The sequence below is a fragment of the Fistularia commersonii genome, chromosome 35 (assembly GCF_037954325.1).
Source record: "Fistularia commersonii isolate RoL2024-O1a breed Wild chromosome 35, RoL_Fcom_v1.0, whole genome shotgun sequence".
NCBI classification, from domain to species: Eukaryota; Metazoa; Chordata; class Actinopteri; order Syngnathiformes; family Fistulariidae; genus Fistularia; species Fistularia commersonii.
In genome coordinates this window covers 5776425-5800961 of record NC_141318.1, presented here as the reverse complement: position 1 = coordinate 5800961, position 24537 = coordinate 5776425, and the positions used below count along the sequence as shown (strand labels likewise).

At 39.5% G+C, this 24537-nt stretch overlaps 1 protein-coding gene across 1 annotated transcript in view; it reads right to left on the bottom strand.

Annotated features, from left to right (window-relative positions):
- Window positions 1-578: 578 nt before the first annotated feature.
- LOC147214005 (neuronal acetylcholine receptor subunit alpha-7-like) overlaps window positions 579-24537 on the bottom strand; it is a 39870-nt gene continuing 15911 nt past the window's right edge. Inside the window, exons 3-10 of the mRNA XM_086142378.1 lie at window positions 21413-21457; window positions 17022-17131; window positions 9826-9905; window positions 9120-9287; window positions 6547-6741; window positions 5884-5970; window positions 4612-4721; window positions 579-3962 (exon numbers count right to left, since the gene is read on the bottom strand). Coding sequence (XP_085998504.1) covers window positions 3369-3962; window positions 4612-4721; window positions 5884-5970; window positions 6547-6741; window positions 9120-9287; window positions 9826-9905; window positions 17022-17131; window positions 21413-21457 — 1389 coding nt within the window. The 3' untranslated portion in view covers window positions 579-3368. The remainder of the gene's footprint in view (window positions 3963-4611; window positions 4722-5883; window positions 5971-6546; window positions 6742-9119; window positions 9288-9825; window positions 9906-17021; window positions 17132-21412; window positions 21458-24537) is intronic.

Sequence of the window (24537 nt, the reverse complement as noted above, 5' to 3'; positions counted from 1 at the left end):
ATAGGAATCAGTCAATGTCCCACTGTTCATTTTATTGGTGCAGGAGTTTTCAAGATGATGGTTCTCATCATGCTTGCAAGTGCTTGTTATCCTGCATGCCTATATGCATGCAGGATAACAAGCACGGTGAGGGAGACTTAAATTTGTACAACTAATTAGGCTCGTCCATCCCTAAAGAGATGCGCGCTGCTGCTGTTGAATGTAATAACCTTATTTTACTAGACATTTATCTCCCATTTATCCCTGACGATTGAAAGGAAAACAAAACATGAACAATACCATTAATGTCCTCATCCACCTTGGAAGTTCTGTTTTTCATCATTTTTTTCACTCCTGTATTGTTTCTTTCCACTCGACAGGTTCTGCTCCACAGGTTTCCCCCCGTGATTTGCTTTTCACTCGAAGAACCTGACATGTTAGAGAATGAAGCTTGTTAGTTTCCCCTTCGTTCTGCTGAGATCGGTTGTTGTTCTGTCACTGGGCATAAACTTGTCACAAAAAGTACAAAATGTGATATCCCACTACTCACGGCAACTTTTGAAAACTGATTATATGGTTTAAAAAGAAGCAAGCCAGTCAATTATCACACTTCTCCTTTATTTTTTCTCAAAATATCCATGTGCAGTGAGCATTTATGAACATCCTTAACAGGAGAATAAACAATACTCAGTAAAGAGGCACAAACCACAAAATAAAGTACACGCAAGTTGAGAAAAATACAACAATGGTGACGTTTAAAGAGTTTGTGATTTTATTGGCTTCCCACAACAGCCACAGTCTGTCTTTAACTCATCTCTCAATGGCTGTTCAAAATTATGACAGGTGCTCCGTCACATGTTTTATTCTCTGACTGACAATAATGTCCACGGGTCATTTGAGAATTCTTAATCGATCATCATTTGACGTGCCTTGAACAATCAATGCCGCAAACGCTTTTCTTCAGATGAACATGATGAACTGTACAGATATCTGTAATGTCACAGATATGTCATGAAATTTCCAAAGAACTGGCTGCCGTTAGTTTTCTGTCCAAGTCAAATATCTCCCGTAGACGTCCATTCCTGATGAATCTGTATTGCGGGTTGGCACATTCCAACCTTTTCTGCGACGTACTCGTATCATCCGAGACCCGAAAACAGCATGATTGACATGGGTTTTCTTCTAAAAACAGTTTGTTCTGTCAAACCAAAGTTTTTTCCTGCATTGCTCTTCTTTGTTCAGCATCAACTTTTTTTCTTATGGAGGGCGTGTAAAGATAATCCGTAGATGTACTTATTCATTTATGTTGAAGATTGTCTGCATATTCATAACAACTAAACTAACAGACGATTAGTTCATTTAATGTACTTTTTGGGAAATTAGGCGCCACATGTTAGCCTAAATAAAACATAATCTTCACACCGAGCACCGCCAATGATTACCTGGCAGGTTGCGGTGAAGATTTGTGCTGCTCCTGCACTGCTAAAACTAAGCCAACTACTGTTAGTGTTTGAAGTTTCATATTTACTGTACAAACATGACAGAGTCGCAGGAAGACACTCGGAATGTCAAACCATTCGATAAATACTACATCATTAACATCTACTGGTGCAATAGTACTTTTAAACCTCTAAAAAAAAATTTAAAAAAAACACACACACAATGAAATTACATCAGTTATGGTTAAACCAAGTGCAAAACAAAACAACAACAAAAAACACACCCCTGGCTGTTACACAAAACTTAACTTGATTATGATAAAATTTGAAAAAAAAAAAAAAAAAAGATCAAACTTGGTGAGAAACCACAAAATGAATATTTGCAAACTTCTGCATGAGCTATTCAGCTGAGGATGAAGATGCCCTCTTTGTCCGTAAAAGGTGAATAGCAGTATTTCAGGGCTTTGACAGAGCTGGGGTTAAAAAATGTGGTGGGAAGCAATAACAGAACGGCAGACATTTGTTCCTTTAAACTCAGCAAACCGAGGAACTGTTGTCACTCAGTATACTTTTTTCCAGCACTTGTAAAGTTTGCAATATCTGAGGATGTTGCTCGAAATCAGCTGCATCTGCGCAACAGTGAGAATCAGCCATGGATCCGATTGAGCCATCAGGGAGTAAAAAGATGCGTGGATCAACATAAATGCGTTACATAAGGTCCACGGTAATCCTAGTTGCATGTAGTTTACTGGAGATTAGTAAGTGTTTGCCCTTTGCAGAGTGTTCACAGCATAAAAAACAAAAAAATCACTCGTCACATGAGACCGGGGCCAGATACATTCCCATAGAAGAAAAGTATAAATTCTCCTCTAAAGACCAAACGTTGTCTTTCAATCCAAACTCATTTTGATAGTGTTACTCTATGGCATGTTTTTTGTAAGAATATTGCAGCACAGTATGTAACAACCATAGCACGCGAGACAGAGAGCCATAACACTGAAAAAATACATGACCTGTGTGAGTGGCTGTATTTGAATCACAAATTACACTAATGGTGCGGTCACGCAAGTATGGGTGAAAGGGCTTTTGAGGAGATTCATTTCGGAGGTGCAGCATGGTGTAATTTAATTTCAAAAAAGAAGCACAAAGCTGAAAAGGAATCCTTTGTTGCCCCAGTTAAAAATACTACTCCATGATACTAGTAAAACTTCATTCACATTTATAGGTATCGGACCAGGATCTGAGCTGTGCGAGGGGTAACACGATAAAAATAAAAGGGCAACTTGTGTGTGTGTGATTTGAATCACAATGAAGAGCAAATTTGTTATTTACATGAATTGGAAATGGGTGGCAGATTGACAATTTTGAAAATAACTTCATAGGTTAGTTGTTTTTTCCAAAATTACTCAGCAGCTCGCTTGACAAAACAGCCATGATAGTATTTTTGTGCAACTGCTATTTACCTCCCAAGATTTCCGGGGAGAAGAAAAACACTTTACTGCAATACTCACCTGAAAAAAAACAGACTTTCAGATTTTTTCCAAATGATGCCATGATGGAAGCCAATGTTGAAAAAAAAACAAAAAAACAATCCAAAAGCAACAGAGTCAGAGCAATGCTCTCCGATGAGATGCAGTGTGTTGGCAGGTAAACCAGGCAGCGACGATAAAGATATAAAGCGTATCGTGTCAGTTTCTACATGATTAACTCTCTTGTGTTTTCCTCATGCTCCTCTGTGGTAAACAGTATGTTTGGTATCATGTGGGGAAACCACAAGAACTCTCTATGTTACAAATAAATGTGTGGAAACACAGAGAAAGGTTCTGGAAGTAATGACATCTCTGAGCCGCAGGATCTACAGTGGTGTAGCAGAGGAGGCTTGTGTGGCACTGTCCTAACTGTGTCAGACGTTTTACCGTTTGCTTATCATCTTCACAGGATCGATTCGCCTTATGTGAAGTCTTTGGACACGGCTTCGATGAAATTGGGAGCCGACATGAGGATCGTGAAGGTGCAGATGATGGAGAAGAGCGAAAAGGCCACAAGGCACAGACGATCTACTACCGCCGCTGCAAACTTCCACTCGCTGCAGATCGCCTCCCCTTCGTCCTGCTCTCTGAAGCGCCTGGCGATGTACTGCACTTCCTCCAGGATCCGGGAAATTTCAGGAACCTGCTCCAGCAGTAAAGTCCGCGTGTGGTCCGAGTGGATGTCGCGTTGGGACGAGCCATTCGGGTGTCCGTCAATACCTCCTCCGCACATCACCACACCCGAATCAGTGCTGGGAGGGAAAGCCGGGCTGTCTGTTCCCATGGCATGGTATCCAAAGTAGAGGTTCATATTCCCATTGGTTGCGGTTGACTGCGTAGAGCCTTGACTTGGTATGGTGCTCATCTGGATGCTGTTGGTACTGTTATGGTGGGAAGTCGGGTGAGTGTATTTGAAAGTTGGGGGGCTGCTGACACTCACGGGTGATTTTTGATCCTCTCCAGGCTTCTTCATGCGGAGAAACCAGGCACACCAGTTGAGGAGGATGACCCGAACCTGGGTGAAAATGTGAGGCGCAAAGACAAAGGTGAAAGGAATAAGAAGGACGCACATTTTGGTAAAACTGAGGAAAAAAAACAATCGAGTCTACTGACTGAACTCTACTTTTGGTTAAAACAAAGGGTCAGGAATATGTAGCTTCTGTTTAGAGATGTTTTGTTTTGTTTTGTTTCTTAGTGAAACATAATTTAACGCAAGAGTGGCCGCCCACCCTGTTTCGTGAAGTAAAATTCGACTCATAATGGGAATTTTCATTAAAAAACATGAATGCATAAATACTCAAGGAAACTAACAGACTGTGAAATGATGGTTTCTAACCCAGTTGGAAGACAAATCTCTGCACGGCATCAAACTTTTGATGAAGAAAAACACAGGACAATACCAACTATGTCAAATATCTCGGATGGTTGTAGATAATGGGGTTTTTAGGTCGAGTCCCACAGCCCTGCACCTTCATTCTGTGACCTTATCCACTTACCAACCATGACTAGTCGTCTCTCTGCCGGATAAACAGTTAGTGAGCCAAATCATTCAGAGAAGAGGCACTTTCAATGAATGATTAGGATTAGCCAGGCAGAATGACCAATTTAATAGCAATGCAATTTAAGTATTATCACCAAAAAAAAGACTTCAACTTTTAACTTACCCATTTAGGCATTTTCCCACCGTGGGGGTCATGGTGATGGAACTGTAGAACCAAAACTGTCACCACCACGGACAGGCCCACAATCATCATTGTGCTCGCAAAGTACTGAGCTGAAAACGACCCAAAAGTGCAAATAACAAGTTCATTGAAATATAACAGACTCCACAGCAGATACAAATAAACAAACAAACAAACAAAAAATCTTCCAACTGTGTCTGGAAGAAGAATGACTACTGTTTCACTCCCGAATTTACAAACCAAACAAAATTTGTGCGCTCGGAGGCAAAGGCACCCATGGAAAGATGGCGCAGCAGTATATGCATGAAAACATGCACGCAACAAGCACATAAACACAAACACAAAATATATTTTGATCTCACTTCATAATTGTAGCTGAATGAAAGCCTATCAGGGTGAACACTCCGGGGCATCTAGTTTAGTTTTGCATCTTTAGCTCTATCTACCATGTGTTAGTGTGTCGACTCCAATGACAGTGAGCATGCTCAGTTTTGTTTTACATCACTGAGCAGCCAAATGATACAATGAGATGTCTCTATCCATAACCTCCCTTCCACTCATACCTGACACCCCGCTTTACAAAAAATACCGGAAATATCTGATGAGTATAATAACATTGTCAAAGATCCTAATGATCTGCAGTGCCTGGTCGGGTAGATTCGATGCATCGGCCAAAGAGAGGCCCTGAACCGGAAAAAATCACAGCAATCTAAATTAGAATAAATTTGCGAGCAAAGAGCTAAGAGAGTGAAAGGTCTGCACTGATTCACCAAATATTATTGGAAGTTGTTTTTTATATTTTATCTTTTTTGATGAAGCCTTTTGGCTGTGCTGTTTGAAATATGACATAGTAGTCTTTTGGATATTCATCAAATGTATTATTATTATTATTATTATTATTATTCTTTGATTATGGCTTTACAACCTGGAAAGTATAAAAGAAGATATTCAATTTAGTTGACTCTAAATGAGTACTTTAAGAAATATGTACACTCACTGGTGTTTCTGCTTGAGTCGTAAGTCTCTATGAGTCAGACCGCTATCCTAATTATTGCTCTATATTGTCAGATATCACTTGGTGACTCATATTATCCTAAATAACTTCTCATTTGAGCCAGTCCTTCAAAAAGTAGCAAAATTCAGAGTATCTTGCCATTTTCATATCATGCTCCTGAACCGCTTCTTCTTGATTTCTAACGCTCAAAGTGTATGGATCATCAAAACAAACAATAACTGAGCAAAAACGCCTCATACCAATCAAAGGAACGGAGTCTGAAGTTGCAGGCATGATCTCTGCCACCAGTAGCATGAAGACTGTTAGCGACAGCAGCACTGTGATGCCTAGAAACACAGAAAGACAGCGGATACAAGCGTTGAGCTTAGGAGAGAAGATCTTTCATCACCAAGTCACTGTTCTGTTAAATGTTGATTTAAGAGACCTTAAAATAAATGCATCTGGTTACGTCAAAGTAGGTGACAACTGCTGCGGCATGATTTTGAGAAATCCGGCCTTTTTTTCTCACCTGGAGAGAATATTCACGGTGTGTATTCTTACCCTGACCCTGTCTCTCTTGATGGCATTTTAAAACAAGCTGGCATTTTCAGGTCCAGGTGATTATCTTTGGTGCTTATAATTGGGCTTTTATATGTCAGCTAATGAATAGAATCAAACACAAATGCTAATTTCTGACTGTAATGCCAGTATTTGCATAGAGCATTGACAAATAAATGGGAAAGCAATAGCTTTAAGACCTGGTGGACGGAGATCAACAGTTCTGTCTGTTTGTTTGACCACAGTAATGAATCATCGTCCTAGTGTCTGTGAATGTGCGTGTGTGTGTGTGTGTGTGTTAGAGAGAGAGCGAGAGAGAAGCTATGTTTTCAGAGGTGTCCTGATTAGTGTGGGTTATGGTCTACCCAGCGAGATCTTCTCCCCGGAGTCTGCAGGGAGCAGGAAGACCAGCAGGGCCAGACCGGAGATGAGCACACAGGGGATGAGCAGGTTGAGGCCGTAGTAAAGTGTCCTGCGGCGCATGGTAACAGTGAACGTCACGTCAGGGTACGGTTCCTTACAGCAGTCGTAATACAGCTCATTGCGCTTCGCTGGCACACCTGGGGAGACATAAAAAATTTTGTGAGGCATCTGTTTCACATCATGGCAGAGACTTATAGTATGATTCTTCCAGCGTTCCATGGCTGAAAACATTATGAATTTGATTATCATTTTAGTTCATAAACTGCATTAGACCATGGCTTACTTTATGAAGCAAAGCAACCAACTAACATCTAAAAGGACTCCATGATCGTGTAAGTAATATAGAATTAAGTCGCACGGTGAACGTGACATCGAGTGACTTCCAATTCTGATTGAAAACTTTTTTAAATAATCGCTATGGTTTGAAACTGGATTGAATGCTTACGGATGGATCACTTGTTTCTTATGGTAGTTTTAGAAAAAAAAAAACCTTATAGGAAATGTGGTTCAAAAAAAAAAAAAAAAAAATTAAGTGAAAAGGAGATGCTTTTCTGAAAGGCTGTGTATAAGCATAAGACCATTGTTTCAATGGGAACTCACATAAATTGAAAGCATTCTATTTAATTCAATTTAAACTGCATCACCTGAACACTCAAGAGAAATAGCCATCTATTAATCTGATGGATTGCGGGTCTGCAGATGTATCCACTAAATCGTGTGTGTGTGTGTGTGTGTGTGTGTGTATGTGTGTGTCTGTCTGAGAGTACAGCCTGGCATGGATACGTTCTGAAGCACCAGGACAGTGTGTGTTCTTGGCCAACTTGCCGCTTGGACGTGCCTGAATTAAGTGAACCATCCCTGTGCCAGCTGTCGCCACACACACAGAAACCTAGGGCCAGCTGGGTACCCTTACAATGTGTGTGTGTGTGTGTGGGTGTGTGTATGCGTGTGTGTGTCGTATGAACTCTATGTTTGGCCTTTGATAATCCCTGACACCTGGGGTGGCGATAATGTGAGATCTTAACCCTCAAAATATAGAAAAGATGGGGCTTAAAAGATAAACATTAAGAGGGCAAATAGAAGCCAAGGAGGTGATAAAGTAACCTGATATTAAATGTACTTTCTTGTATTTTTTTTTACATCTTTGAATAATACCTGCTTTCTTTGTTCCTTGTGAACTGAAAATGAACTGGCTCAGTGTGGGAGGAGCTTTTAGAAATAAACTCAAGAAGAAAGTAATGGAAAGGAAAAATAATGTGATGCTATTTAGAGCAATAAATACGATAAAGAAATTAGGAAAACTCGAGTCCTTTGAGGACTGAAATGTCAAATTAGGTATCGAAAGATAAGTGTTGTTCTTTTTAAATGACGCCCTTCATAATTAAGTGATGCATTAATTTCAACTTTTCCGTGTGGGAACAGCGCTAAATGGAAGCCTGTTTAGCTGTGAAGACAGCCTCTGTAGGTGGCCTTCAAAAAAGAACATGTGGCTTGTTAAATAATTTACAGTGTAAATTCATGTTCTGTTGATTTGCTTATGAAAAATACATCTCAAAACTAAACTGGCACCATATGTAACACAAGGCCAACAAAAATTTAGAATTTCATATCATAATAAAAAGCATTTTCATTTGTTCCCACCTAACCGTTTCTGGAGCAACGCTTCTTTAGCGTATATCTTCAACATGGATAAGCCTGCTAAAAGGAAAAACTCTAACTTGTTTAGAAGATCTTGCTCCTCTCATTATTTTTCCAAATGATGTGTCATGTCATTTTTTGTCACTTGCTGTCTTGCACCCTGCTGATCGGCATTAATTAAGCAAAGGCTCTTATTACTGCTGGCATAACTCTTGTAAGCATATAAATCATACACCACTGATCCGTATGCTCTTATATATGATTACATTTATACAGACCAACTTAATGACTTTGGTCCATATCAAATATAATCTTGTCAACAGCTCAATATACATATCATAGGAAAACACTGTCTGTTGTAAAACTGTTACTTAAGGAAAAAGTGTGACAGTGAACAGCCCCATACAATGGGTGACCAAGCTCCAGCTGAGACGTAATTTAAAATTTTACTTTTATTTTTTTTCTAAGGTCTCAGCAAGCACTTAGCTGTAGGTTAGTAAGCATGATTATTGTTTCAGTATCATTGTCTGCAGACTGCCTAACAACCGAGTTGATGAGGCGGTTATTACGTTTTCCATACACATTGAAAGGATTAGTGGATTCACTGAATAAATGCATAAAATTCAGCAACCGAGAATTGTGATGTTTAGCATGTCTGCTGATATTTATAGCAGTTCTATTTATTTGAGTCTGTTTGGATAATTTCCTCTCTGTCCTCCCATTCTGTGATATTTTCAAGTGAACATTCCAGCAGCAAAGATGTGTTAAGTTACGTCACACTTGCACAAAGAATCAAAACACAGTTATGTGAAACGGACAACTGCATAACATTTTGAGAAAGCCTGAAACTAGTTTCTTTGTTTTCCTTCCTTCTCACCTACGAGGTCCCACTCCCCGTTGGGTATGTACGTAGAGATGTCCACATCCATCATCTGGAGATCCAGCAGCCAGCCGTTGTGGGTCCAGGAGCCAAACTTCAGGTCACACTTCTGGACATCGAATGGGAACCACCGCACATCGATGTAGCAGGTGCTCTTGAGGATGCCTGCACAGAAATAATGTTTTGTTGTTTTTTTTTTACAGCATTTAGAGTTATATACTATGATTGACTTGTTATGCCCATTTATGTTCCTCCTCTTGTGTGCATATTTTTGTGCTTCCTTGTGTGTAATTTTTGGACTTTTTAAAAATACAACAGGTCACTTCAGGTTTTACCAGAGGCAAAACTACTGTAAAGTTCCCCCATGAATTACATTCATTGATTGATCATTTTTACAGTATTTTTTATTATTTAGAAATCGCAACTAATGGCTTGTCACATGGAAAGCATCAATTAACGGATTTATTTTCATATATTATGTTCCATAGAAAAATATTGCATTTCAAAGTCTAACGGTGAATATTAATGCCATGAGCCAATTTTGATTTGCAGGTAACCTGTAGATCATTGAAGGAAGGTTGGACGATACCATCTCACGACCAAGAGCAAATTTATTCTAGAGATTGGTGTGTGTGATAATGTAACGTTAAAAATTGGAAGAAAACTTGAAAAACTGCGAGGAAATGAATCTTCAGTGCCTCACCTGGTGGGATATACTGACAGGATCCTGTAGCATTGACCAACACGTTTGTGTGGAACGTGGCATCAAACCTCTCGTCAGCACTGCAGTGAATTGGACAGAATATAAAAGAGGGACATCTTAATAGAAAGCTCTGGAACTCTTGTAATGAGAAAGTGTGGGGAGAGCAGCGTTTGAGGGAGAGTGAAATGGAGAGAGAGACAGACAAAGACAAGGACAAAAACTAACACGACCGAAAGCATATGTGAGTGAGAGAGAGTGGAGAGATTACGAGGATTAGTGTCAATCCAGACAGGCAGTGTTTAATTTAACTGATCATCTTTAAACAAATATGTTTTTTTCACCGTCGAGATGTCCTTCATACTTGCTGGGATTATCCTTACAATGTGAAGTACAAAGAACGTTGTAATTGAACAATGTGGAAAAATGAATCATTTGACTCTGGTAAATGAATTTAGCTTAAGACAGACGTTGTGTTTTTAATTGGGTGAACAAATACCTTTTCAAAGCTTTTAATCTTTTAACAGGCTCTTGTGAGGTAGCAGTCAATACCTACATTAATTCTGGATGAGTGTTGCATTTACAAAGCCTTCATTTTTTTTTTTTTTTTTATATAAAAACAATCCTGAAATCTGCTCCCTGAGCGCATGGCAGACCTCATTTAAATCAATGAAGTTCTTGCTGAGCTGTTCTGCCAAACAAATAAATGAAAGAATAAGCAAACAGACCTGAATGTCAGGAGCAATAAAGCAGACAGATAAAACGGTAGCATATTACACATTCATTTGTTTATGCATTGCATTGTCTTGTATATAGTCATACCGTCAAGTAATTTGCATAACAACAGATGGTCTTGATGGGATACACTGAAGCTGTACGTCATTTTGAGCGGTAAATAAGTGATCATCCAAGCTCGGACCAAACCGCCTTGCTCTTTTCCAGAATTTGCTGTTGTCTCTTCATACTTTTTGAATATTTACTGTTTAAGTCTAACGCCTAATGGAGAAAGTGACTTACAACCAACCACTTCCTCAATGCTCTTTGTCAACAGGTAGAACATAAATTTGGACTAATTGCGCTGAGAAGGAACCCACAAGCCATATGATGGGACGAAGCTTTGCCTGGTGCAGATTTATAGCCACTCCATCAGAAATTTATATAAAATGACCTTTTTTCATTTTGCTGCACAAACAGGCTGCCAGAATATTTTGTAAGATCTCCTTCTGAATGCTGAGAAAGAATGTGCTAAATTAGCATTCAGCCTTGTGCAGCCATTTGGAACACATTTACATTCTTATAAGTGAATGATATAAAATAAACTGGCAGGATGAGGAGATTGCAGGAAGTGCTGTAACTTCTATCTTTGACATTTCTTGGATTTGGTGGATTTTTCCTCCTTTAAACAGTTATTGCACTTATTACCATGAAAACATGACAACTGATAACAGTATATGAGGACATTTATTGAAGACTTATCTTAGATCTCAATCTGATTAGTAAACAGATCTCCTCCAAATATTGATGCCAAATGGACCAGATAAGGACTTAGCAAATGTGTTGAAGCCCAACATCCTGTTGCCATAGCTTCTAATCTTAATTCAAAATCAAATTCGAAAAACTTTATTCATCCCCTGGGGGGCAATTACAAATGCTAAAGCAGAAATAAGAGCCGAAAAAGAAAAAAAAATGTGAAAAAGTTGCTGATTCAATCTATAAAACGGTCATTAGCGTGTATACTTTGGCTTTAACTACACGTTCACATTAAACCTCCGAGCACAGAAAAATAAGGTTTTAGTACATTGCCTTTACCGTCAGGAATAGCACTGTTTCACTGTCACCCTGCTCAATGCAATAATATCACCCACATCTATATTTCATTCTTGTGAAAGGATGCCTGAATTATTTGTTCAAACATCACCCCGCCACTCATGTCAGAACTGTCGGAACTCCCAATCAGCCAAATAATATTTATTTTCCGAGGGAATCCCAACAGAGGAACAGCTTTCATTATTTACATTGCAAAAAAATGAAAGTAAGAAACTCTCCCTTTGCTTTTGTAGCTTCCCAACTGAATGTATCGCATGTTGAAATATTCAAAGTCATGCCTGGATCAGAACAAATTATTCATGCAGAACGACTTAGTGGCGTTGCTGACAAGAGAACATGCTCAGCATGCATTGTGTACATTCTGCATCGGTCCGCCCGCACAACAACTCGTGTTCAGTGTAACCGAAATGCACTCAGCAAATACTGCAAGTCTATTGAGAACACATTCCATGTAGTTCAAAAAATACAACAAAGCACACAAAGGTGCAGTCTCTCTGCAAGTAATTATAAATGAAGATGTAACACATCTACACCCTTCTGTGTGGCAGGCCCTAACGATGTGCGGATGACAGGATAAATGCACAGCTTTTGAATTTCTAAGTCAAAATTGAAGAGACTTAACCGTCGTCAAATGTTATAACGGCAACGGGACTTCGTTTCTCTCTTTGAAGGGTTCGGCTCTCAGGCTCAGAACAGAAGGCAGTTCTCGGATGAGAGGAGAAACATTTCCGAGGACAGAAAGAAACTCCAGTTGCTGTGATAACATATGTCAAAACTGACCATGCCGTGGATGACTGAGAACCTTCACAGACATACAAGTGACTTCTTCAAACACAGGATATTTCCGTGTCCCTGGAAAGTGTCAAAACCTACTTGTAGCCCCTTAACTAAAAACAAGAGTTCGCTGATCTCTGGAGTACTTCCAAAATAATGAGTCAGTGTTCATGACCTTCCGCTGTCTTAATACTTGTGATGTGTCCAATGCACATCGCATTAGTCGCCGAGTCAGAGGTAGAAGTTGCTGATGAGAGAAAATACTTGAGTGGGTAGAGTTGGAGTCCTGATTTTGTGTCATGTTTTGATTGCTGCTGACTTGTGGAATGTTCTTCCCAGATTTTAGCTTGATTCAATTGCACTTGACAATGAATGTCGCCTCCCCCTCCCCCTGTAAAGTACCCAATAACTATTATCCACACCTCGATCATAAAATGATTGATATAAATTCAGTTAAAGTTGCTTGCAATTACCTCATCAAATTCAGAGTCAAAATAGGATGGGGGATTTGTCATGAATTATTTACAAAGCTGTCAGTGATCTTAAAAAAGAATAAATAGAAAAAAACAAATATGTGCAATATTTAATGATGTGGGGGAAATTCATATTAGTGTCTTGTGGTATATAAGGATTACTTGTGTTGACATTGAGAAAGACTTGGGAGAAGTAACTCTCTGCACAGAAACATAAATAATGCAAAAGAGTATCAAAGCAAAATAAATTTGAATCTTAAATGTTAATCAGAGAAAGACAGTATACGATTATGTTGATCACATATGGTTTATAAATGGTCAGCACCAATTATAATCAAAACCTTTCCAACTCTAGCCCAATGTCTGTAACACACACACACACACACACACACACACACACACACACACACACACACACACACTCACACACACAGAGTGTGTCAGTCAGTTAGTCTTTTGAATCTTGTGCTGAACTGAACGAATTTTAGGGAGAAGATTTGTTTAAAGGACAGAACATTCTTGAAGTGTTGTTGGATTGAATTGACCGGGTTTCTATGTTACTGAACTGCACGAGAAAACAGCACAATGTCTGCACACATTTCGTAGAGAGAAAATTCTTCGGTGGATTTCAAACAGGGTTCCTTCAGTGTCAGCCTGGCTTTAACTAATAATGCAACATATCCCTTTTTTTTTTTTTCGCCTAGCCTTCTGTACTTGAAAACAGATGTTTTTGTTGTCAGAGTTAGAGGAGAGGAGGTTGTGAGAGTCCCATCTGCCCAAGTCAACCCTTTTGTTGAGGAAAAAGTATGTTCAGTAGCACAATGTGTTGATATAAACAGTCTGCTTTCCTCGCTAATCACCCCTAGTGAGACTCCTCCAGGAACATTGAAAGGGATTTGCAGCGACCCCATTTACTCGAAACTCCTGACCGACATATCCGCATGATAGTGAAAAATTTCCGAATCTGAACCTACGCCTATTACTGAGACCCGTATGAGGAGTTATTTGAACTCCACAGAAGCAGAACATAAGCATCGCTGTCGGTTAAAGTCTTTGGTGTGTTCGAGGGCAGCTTTTGAGCCGAGACTCTGTCCCTGCAAACTTATTCTATTACAAAAAACATGATTGTAAAAGGTATTCCGACGTTCCAAACTGTTTAAAATGTAACATTTCCCTCCCTCCCTTACTTCCATGCAGTAATCGTCCAAAACTGTCTCTATTATGAGTTGCTTAATGCATAATCTTTGTTCTTGTCCCTGCTGAACTCTTGCTTCTACTATCTCATCCCCACATGGAGAAAATATAAGTCTGGGTCACAGGTTAAATCTCTTTTCTTGTTTGTCAGACATATATCTATTAATTATTCCAGTCATGCTTTATACCTCATGCATAATGAATGCCTGTACTAATGTGCTTCTATGTCAGGATTATATTGTCATTATCATTACATCATCTTTGCAGCGAGATCCTCTCTCTCTTTCACACATATACCAACCATCCCACCATAAAAGAATCCTCCATCACTTTGAATGTAGAGCTGACAGCCCCACCCATCATTCAACTTAAATCTGCCATGTTTGGCAGGAGAGAGCGATGCCCTAGGAGACTTTGTGCAAAAGATCTTACTCCCTTGTTTAATACCCTCTTGTGGGGTTTGGCAGGGGGTAAATTATGATTAACAATAACAGTGCCCCTCTCTTCTGGTGCTTTTTCCAGCCGGCGGTAGCATGAAATAGCCACGCAGATGGCATTTTGCAAATTGTGATTCCATTAGTGATTTAAATGTGAAGTCTTTTCAGTAAAAGTGCATTTGTCTGAAAATTACCCTCAGTTTGCTGTATTGAAAATGTGTAGAAGTGTGTGTGCGTGTTTGCTGTATTGACAATGTGTAGAAGCATGTGTGTGTGTGTGTGCGTGTGTGTGTGTGCGTGTGCGTGTGTCACGGCCAAATGCATCTGAGTCACTCCCACCAAAACCAGACCAGACCAAAACAACATATTTTGAGCAAAACAAGCATTTTGTTCTTTCTTTCACATACAAATCAAATCTTTTGTGAGTAAATGTTCCACATTTGCATCCCATTGCTGCGCTCCCTTTTACCAGTTTTGAAAATTTCCGCAACCTTTAGTCCTCCATGGTAACACTTTTTCAATAGCCTTTCAGAAATATAATCAGGAGACTTGAACACCAGAGCGAGTCCAGATCACGTTCTGAATATCAATCCAAGAACAATTCACTTTTTTCTCCACATTTGTCAGTCTGTAACAGAACCATAGAAACGTAAACAGCAGAAAGCCAAGATGCCTGAGCTGGGTGAACAGAAAATAGGCTCAGACTGACTTACAAATAAAAGAATACAATTCACTTCAAGAGACAGATTATCTTTCCTTCCATCTATGGAAGTCCCATTCTGCGACAAACATGTGAAAAGAAATGAGCTCAACCCAGATGAATGTTGCAAGAGAGAACTTAAACTGTCTCAGTAAATAAGATGAAAATATCTGATTTTAAAATTGTAAACACCAAATAAGAAATGATTGTGTGCACAGCTAATGCAACCTATGTACTTGGTATTCATCCAAACCCTCATGCTTTATTAACACTTCAAAATATCTTATCTTTTTGACATTTTGAGCCATTTGATGCCCAAGATGCAAACTCTTTTTGGAGTTCCAGTTTACGCTCTATGAAGGAGAAGTGGCTCAATCATCTCATTAAACGAGACTTTAACCAAGGGTGAAATTACATCTTGGAAAAAAAAAACAAAAAAAAAAAAAAAACTCCATTGTCAAGCGTGTTGTTGGGCATTTGGAGCCTCAGCAAATGCCATAAATGTTACAAAAAATGTTTGGCTTCTTGATAAATAGCAACACATTTCAGGATGTAACTTCTCTGATCCATGCATGTTAAACTACAGACTGTGGATCATTTTAAATGCGGTATTCGTAAATAATAAACGGCTCTGTTGGGACATGGTAGGGCAAACTATATTTACCTGGGCAGTGGAGAATGTCATTATTGATCACTGAAATGAATTTTATTAGACAGCGTGAGCCCATGACTTACACTGTATTTCAAAATATTGTATATATATCTATGTCTACTCGCCCTCCGTGTGACTAATACTACTGTTACTAGGTATTAGTATTTCTGGCACGCCATCGGCTTATGATTGGCCGTGTAGCAGTAAGATGACTCGTCTGGTCCAGTTACAGTCGCGCAGCACGTTGTATGCTGATATGATCATGCCCACGCCGCACGGTCGCTCGGCCCTGGATGCTGTCCTTAGGCACTATACTCTTTATGTCATTTATATTCATATGTATTTATGAGGTGGGGCCCAACCGTGCACTTAACTCATTATTTCTTTTTAAAGACTGCGATATTAGAATCAACTTATGTAGTATTTTGCAACCCAGAATACATTAACCCAACATCATTGTAAATGCAATATGAAGTAAAGAACATTTGCAAATTTGGCAAAAACAAATGGAAAAAACAACTTAGATTCTTTTAATATCAAACATTTTATCTCTAACGCTAATATATCTCCCCCAACCCCACCCTTATGACACAAGTTTTCATGGGACTGATTTGCCCTCCACTTTATACTAATCCAGTGCAACACATCAGGTGCCCAGAATGCTGATCAAACTGTCAAACAGCTCAGATAATAATCAATATTGCAACTAAGATATGTATTCTAATGTGATGTCAAGTTGTATAATGAGAACCTTTGCTTCCAGCTGTCAATACAGGAACGGCTGATTGAGGACCGAGTGCAAATCGGCCACGTTGGGAGAGTAGTAGTGCTGCGTCTCCTGGACAATTGTGAGTTGGAACCCCATTGGAAGCATCCATTGTGTGGCCTGTGTTTAATGCAAATTATAATTCTATTTGGGTCATCATAATAGCTGTGCTTTTACGAGTAATTTCAGAGTTCATGCTCACATGCCCATGTTTTTTGTATTTTCTTCATACATGTATGCATTTTTCTATATCTCACATCAGACCAGGTAAAACTAGGAGATAGTAGAAGTTGGTGGAGGTGAGAAGAGAATCCAAAGTGAGACACACAGTAACAAGACAGGACAAAATGTGAGAACTTAGTGAATGACACTTTACCTGTTGTAGAGCAGGATATCTGGGACCCACACCAGATTGGAAGGAAAACGCAGGTTCTGAACTCCAGGGTAGCTTTCTGGGTTCCAAGAAAGATATATGTCTGTCCAGTACTGGATAAAATAAGCAGGGAAATGGAGAGTAATTAGAACAGATGGTAAAGGCAGTGGAGTTAAGGTGCAAATGTCTGTCGGAAAGGAATTCATGATAAATAGATATAATCACCCAATATAAGCTCCTTTTCTGATATGTTAATTCATTCTTACTTCAGAAATTGCTATCAAAACTCATCCTATCACACAATGTTGAAACATCCTCCTTTCTTTGCTTACATTTGTTAGATAATATAATGTCTCTGTTCTTATGTCGGAGTAGATATTTTTGTAAAATCGCCTTCCAAACATTCCGGACCCCTGTACCGTCTCCTCTGTTATGTAGCCTGTATTTGGTTTGTCTCAAGACTTTGAAAGGATTTTGAAGCGGCACGACACTAAAACTATCATCTCACACCAGCCAACATCTAAAGGCTAGTTTTTAGAGTTGTAAGTGTCATGCTAGTCTGACACTTAAAACTCTGAGGCTGAGATTGACACTTTGGATCTGTGGATCTTAGATCTTAAGACTTTGAAGAGATTTGGAAAAGATTCTCGGAAAACTACGACTAGGTTCTTTCAGCACTTTTTTCCATCATGCAATGTTTACACTGGGTATTTGCAGAGCCTCTGCTATTTCAGTCCATCACTTTTCCTTCTCCTCTCAGTCGTGATATGTTGGAGAGTTGACATTGTACAAGCTGGACCGAACTGCCCACAGCTCCACCATCCTCTCCTTTTTCTGGATGGTAAGCAAAAAAGTACCATCTCTGCTGTCAATACCGCTCTGTTGATTGTTTGTCGACCACTTCTCCTTTTGTCCGGTTTTGTTGGTGCTTTCCTATTACTGGTGATTGATTGTGTCGCGTCACAGTAAAGACTGAAAGACTTGTGATGATACCAAATGGATTTGATGTTGTTGTAAGCCCAAAGACTAAGAAATGACTGAGCTACATCTGCACTAAGACTGTAAGCTTACCACCTAAGAATCCGTTAAGACTCTAAAGATTTCTTTCTGACTTTAAGTTTCAACTCTGCAACTGCAAAAATCATAAGCGCCGCATTAGCCCATTCGCTTTTAAAGATCAAACATTTGAACTACATCAGTGTTTGAAAAGTGTTTTTACAACACCACAAGTTACCTGTATCACTGTAGAAAAAATCACAAAACTGCTCTCACACACAGCAGCGATGCAAGCAATAGTGTGTCAGATCTATCAACTATGATGAGAATTATGATGAAACCCATTCCAAAATTAAGAAAAAGTTCCTCCTTTACACATCCCAGGAGGCCCTTGAAGCTTACTTTGAAGCTTATTGAGTTTGCACTCAAATAATGAAGCCTGATCGGGAAACCTTGCCAACCCAACAGTTGTTGACTCTGACCTCCCCCTGCAGTTCCATTTGAGCCTCAAGCCAGATTTGGCAAAGACCTTTGTTGGCATCTGAAGTATAAAGAGACGGGGCTTTTTGTTTCCCCTTTTTCTCAATTCAAAATGAGAGACAAGGTGATATCTGATCAGTAAAACTGCTTTAACGTGTCCATGCATTGTGATCACGCTAATACTGTTGCTTGTCTGAGGATTTTCCCCTTCTCTGCATGTACAGCATATGTGTGTTTCTATGTAAATATGTATGCATGTATGTATGTGTATGTGTGTGTGCGTGTGTCAGAGAAAGAGTGTGTGTCATCTACAGCACATGTACACACGACAAACACTAGACGCAAGCACTCAGATGCTGTAGCTATAAGGCACATTCCCTCTGGAGTGAACAGTCCCATTGCTGATGTGGCCACAGTACACCGGGCACATCTGTTGGTGCACATATGTCTGCACATGGGTTAATGTAAGTGCATACAAATATAGGCAGATGTAAACGTGTAGAGGGGATTCTGTGCCTTTGGGTCTGTTAATTTCTCCCCAATAGTACTTGCACATCTATCTGTGCCCAATTTGCACTGTTGCCAAAATCATATTCTCTTCCAAGAGACACTATTAGTCTGAAGGGTGCCAAATGATGAAGAGTTTGTCTCCACTCACGCAGCTAATGGCTTAATCACTACACTCATGATTAGTGAGCCTTGGCAGCTTGGTGTTGGAGAGGCTACTTTTCATGTTTGTTGGCCGGGAAAACGCAACATAAAGCCAAGCGATCAAATCGCAGCTCAGTGAGTTCTTGGTCTCTCGGGAACAGGTGAGGAGATACCGAGGATACTGGTCTTCAAGTAGGTTATGTAACATTTGAGAGTGTCACTAATTTCGGACAGGTTCTTGGTCTGAAAGTGTGAAATTCATTCTCTGAAAGCTAAAACTGTCCACGACCCAAACACACCGACATTCTTGAGGTCGTAGTTCACACTTAATGAGCTGGGACTAGAAAATTAAGACTTTTGTCTCTAAAATGTTTAATTAAAGTCATTGATTAATTGATATTAAAAAACTTGATGACATGTAATCAATCGCTAATTGCTGCTTAAATGTAGACAATCATTTTAATTTATAGATGTCAGGCACCCTATGGGCTGGCTGATATCCAAAACACATCAAAATATTTATTATGATGTTATCTTAATGGTCATACTTATGTTGTTGTGACTGTTTGTCGTATAAAACGATTAATGGGAGAGGCCCCCAGCCTCCATTTATAATTTGAATTTTTATACATTTCAATTTCTTCAAAAGCGGAAAAATGCTCTAAAATGTAGATTACAGCAGTCATCCTTGCTGCAGTTTAGATTGATTTGTTCACTCACACAACCTGGCCTTTAACCAAAAATGATGGAGTTGACTTTAATGAGGCAGAAATTATATAGAGAAATATATGCATAATTATTTCTACTTCTGCTGCTGGGAACCACTGGTTTAGACATTACTTATTTGGGAGTTCAATTTTAAAAGACAGGATTCTGCTTATATTTCTCTGTAGCTGAAATACCATAAGAGTAATCCAACCCTCCCTCGCCACGTTTCCTATGTGAGAATTAAGACACAACAGCCTTTTTCGGAAAACGTCAGCTCTTAACATTAGCAGAAAACAGTTTAACATTCAAAATCTTTTCGACGAGTTGTATTCAATGCCCTCTGAACCTAGAATCCCGTTTTTCTTGATAGTTCAGAAGAGGTGACTTCATCTGTCCGGCTCCAACTTTGTTAATGCATTTCTCAGGTCTCCTTCAAAATTTGCTGCATCTGCAGGCCACTTAGAAGGCATCAAACCAAAGTGGATGCAAGTATTAAGACGCAGCTTCCTGAATGATTGATTCATTCTCAAACTGCCAGCCAGTCAATGACCAGCTCAGCTTTTCAGAGGGTATGTGTGACACCTTTAAACGCGTCATTCCGAGTGACATTGTAGGGATAATTCTGCTTTTTTATCGACCTGATTGGTTTGATGTCCATTTTTTCCAGGACAAACTGACCATAAAACAAGCTTGTCCTGCCACTGTCTTATGTTCAACTCTCCGTTATTGACAGCTAAGGTTCCACATTCTTGAGACGTATTATTTGGACCCTCTTTGGAATATAGCCAGACGATGAGCAGGTTCGGCGAAGGCTCTACAAAACGGTACGTCTAATATGATTTTAGTGACAGCATCGTAAACACCCATAACACAAATTTTATTTATTTTTGGTTGGGACAGTGCATGTTAATGAACACACATGAGACATGCATGTAAACACACTCCGGATTGAAGCCATGGGCTATTTTGCATCCGTTGTCCCACAGTTGCGCTCACAAACACACTCTCATTCATCCTGACCTACTGTAAATTAGAGCCGATGTTGACAAATCAGTGCAATGACATACTTGGTTATAAACTAAACTAAACTATAACTAAGAGCTGGCTGTTTACTAGTTCTGACTCATTTTAAAAACTAGCTAGAATGTCTCTCCAAGCAAATGCATGTACCGACATCCTGCATTGCAACACTGAGTTAGTAAAAGTGATAATATTCTACAGTAGAATAAAAAATCCACAGAATGTGCTGTCTTTCACAACATGACAATTTTTGGGGAATATTAAATGACATCCTTAGGCATCCCAACTATCTCCTCTGATCTGTCTTATCTAAACTACAGGCTTTCATTTCAAAAAGTTGTCAGAGGCTGATCTGATAAGTCTGTTTTCTAGCTTTTACTCGTACCAGATTGTATACCTTCAAAGCAGTCACAGGTGAAGATTTTTTTGTTGCAGCGGAAATGTGAATGTCAGCGCCCACGGGATCTAAACACCTTCCAAAAATACACTCATTGAATCGTGTAGCGATCACACAAAAAGGACCGGGAGAAGCGACGTACCAGCTGCAGCCAGGCATTTGTGATCAACACTTGGTTCTTTTCATCCTGTTAGGGGAAACAAGAGGAGAGGATACAATCAGCGGCAAGTTGATGTTATTTCAGACAGATAATAAATGAGAACATTCTGCAGCGGAAATCAAGATGAAAAGAATAAATACCCCATGTCGGGTAAACAGAAGGTGAGATTACGAGGCAGATGCAATGCAGCCCGTGAGTAAGAGCTAGTGACTTCACTGAATGATAATGACAGTAGATTTTGTCTTTTCGTACCTGTGGTCATAGAAGATAACATAACATAGAAAAGCCAATGCTTATATATTATCATCTATTTTCTTATTTAGTCACTCATTTTATTTAATGCTAAAGATAAAAATGACCACTGAAGCAGGTCAAAGATGTTATCTTTTAGCACTGAGCACGAAGGATAAAGCTCAGCCACCGGGAGATGACTATTTTTTTTTTATTTACGCTAGCACACTAGAAATGCTGGTGTTGCATTGTGACACGCATTGTAAGGGTCAGCTCTGTGGTCAGGGAGAGAACCAGGGGTGGGAGGGTTGAGTATAAAAAAAAAAATCTGAAAATCAGACAGATGTAAAATGACAGCAAGAGGCAGGGAGGACAGATAGTTCATGGGGAAAAAGGGAAGAGCGAGAGGTCAGACATATAGGCAGGAGTGGAGTAAAGGAAAAAAAAAAACCAAGTCCCTGAATTGCAAATGGACTTTTATAGTCTGTTTGGCAAAATTCTACATGTCAGTGATGAGCTTTGCTTCTCATGTAAGCGCTGGTACGCCTTGTTCCTGACATGTTGCCACTCTCTTGCCCGTGAAAAATGTGTTTGACAGTGAGAGAGGCTTGCAGCATGTTCCTACATCTGCATCTAGTGTCTGTTTTTTTCACGGATAAGCAGCTTTGTTTTCGTTTTGCTCTTTATTTTCTATATCGAATCATTGAAAAGGCTTACATAGCCCATGACGGCAGCTGGAATAACACTTCCAGTTGAACTCTTTAAGAGATTTGACATGGCGGTGGCAAAAATCGAATCATGAAAACAATTTTCTCCCTTCATCTCCTTCAATCTCCCATTTTTCAGACCTAATCTGGTATATCCTTCTTATCACAGTACTCTTAGGTTCTTTCCTCAATGGATATTCTATTGGTGGTGGAACTTGAAAATCTTAGTGGTAAGAGAGACGGTGTTTCTGTGAGTAGTCGAAATGGAGATACAACATCACGGCATATTTTATTGTCATGAAAAACAGTTTCTGGATCAGTCAAAAGCAATGGTTTCACTCAATGACAGCATGGAACTGTCTCTGTGACAGTACTCCATCCCAGATTTCAACACAAAGTCAAGGTTGCAAAGACATTACGGGAGATTCCATGGGTTAAACATAACGGTGTTTGGGAGACATTTTGGTCCCCCCATTGTACCTAGCTGGATTAAATCCCAGCCAGACTGTCTGTCTGGATGACTGAGGTTTGAGCACATTGTAGATTAACTTGATTTAAATGGATTGATTTTAGTTAATGGCACAGATGCGGCGTAATTACTGATTACTGTTTAAGAAATGTAATGGACATTGATGGAGATCTGAACATCAGAATACAGATTAGACTTACTAAAAAAGGTTCTTGATCTAGTATTCACTGCATAACCCTGCTTCTTTACTAATTTGCACCAAATGGCGGATTTAAGAAATAGCTTAAAAAGTACCTCTGGAATGTTTAGGATCCTCATATGTTAAACAGAAACAGCCATAACATAAAATATTTAGATTAGGTACTGTTCTATTTAACCCTCAAATTATGTTAAGGGTCAATTTGACCCATTTCACCCATTGACCCAATGTGTCAAATTGACCCTTAACATAATATGACGGTTAAAGTATTCCATGTCCCTCTCCTCCAAAATCATCTTTCTAATGGTGTGTATTCCCACCAAATGGAAAAGATGAAAATAAAAAGTCTGCTCTGACTTGATGCGTGGTTAAAACCAATTCTTAAACGGTTCTATCACATCCTCGCCTCCACACCTCCATCCCTGATCCGATCTTATCTCCACCTATCCTTTCTGATCTGCTCCCTCTCAAACGGCATCGTTCCTCCACGGCTGATACCAAACATCTCGTTGTGTGTTTTACAAAGCAACATGCGTCTCTGTCGCAACGTTTTTCAGATCATCGCCTGACTTTGGCTTTGCCGCGAGGGAACCATGTTTCCATTTTTTGTGCCTGACCTCACTTTTGTGGGATTTCCCCTCAGCAGCGATGGGTAGTATCTGCCTCGGTCAAACCCGCTCCAAACGCTATAATCTCCACACAAATCTGCTCTAATTGGTTTTACAGACGCCAGACTTACACCCCCTGAAAGCTCTTTAACTTTATCTCCTGGCAAGTCAAGTGATGTTGTATAGCCAAGGATGTTACTATAAATGTTAAATTCCAGAATATTCTTTTTTTTTTTGCTGATTCATTTATTTTCATCTTGTGTCTTGAAAGATAAGAACATCCTGATCTGAGAGCCTGTTTTTAAAAGACACCAATTCAACAAATCACATCTCAGAATCCTCAGTTGCATTTCCCCTCTCGAATGGCTCCCTCATATTTCCATCAATGATACTGTATTGCATCTGACAATTCAACAGATGTGTGCAGATGATGGGGCGCTGATCGCTATAGCAGCAGCACAATGACAAGCGTGTCTTTACACAAATCCTCCTTCTCAGGGCTGAGAATCACACACAAATTCATGTGGAGGGATGCTAAATATCTTGCATGAAACATTATCTGATAAGAGGAAGCTTTTGGCTTTACAGCTAAATCCCAATATGTAAGACGTTCATGCGCTGACAAAATAAAAGTATACTTCAAGCAACCCTTCAGTCCTGGAGGATGAGTACTGTTTCTAAATGCATGAATAGCTAAAAACAAATTTTTGCTTTGTCATCTGTCTTTTATGCCATTGTTTAAGAGCAGGCTGAAAGCAAAGGAAAAATGTACTGACGGTGCCCCTGTAGAATGAGAAAAGCACATACATACATTACAATAAAGCTCCATGGTAAATTCCATAGCCAAGGGAATGTGCATAAGCATCATAAGCAAAGCATATGGGAAATGCTTC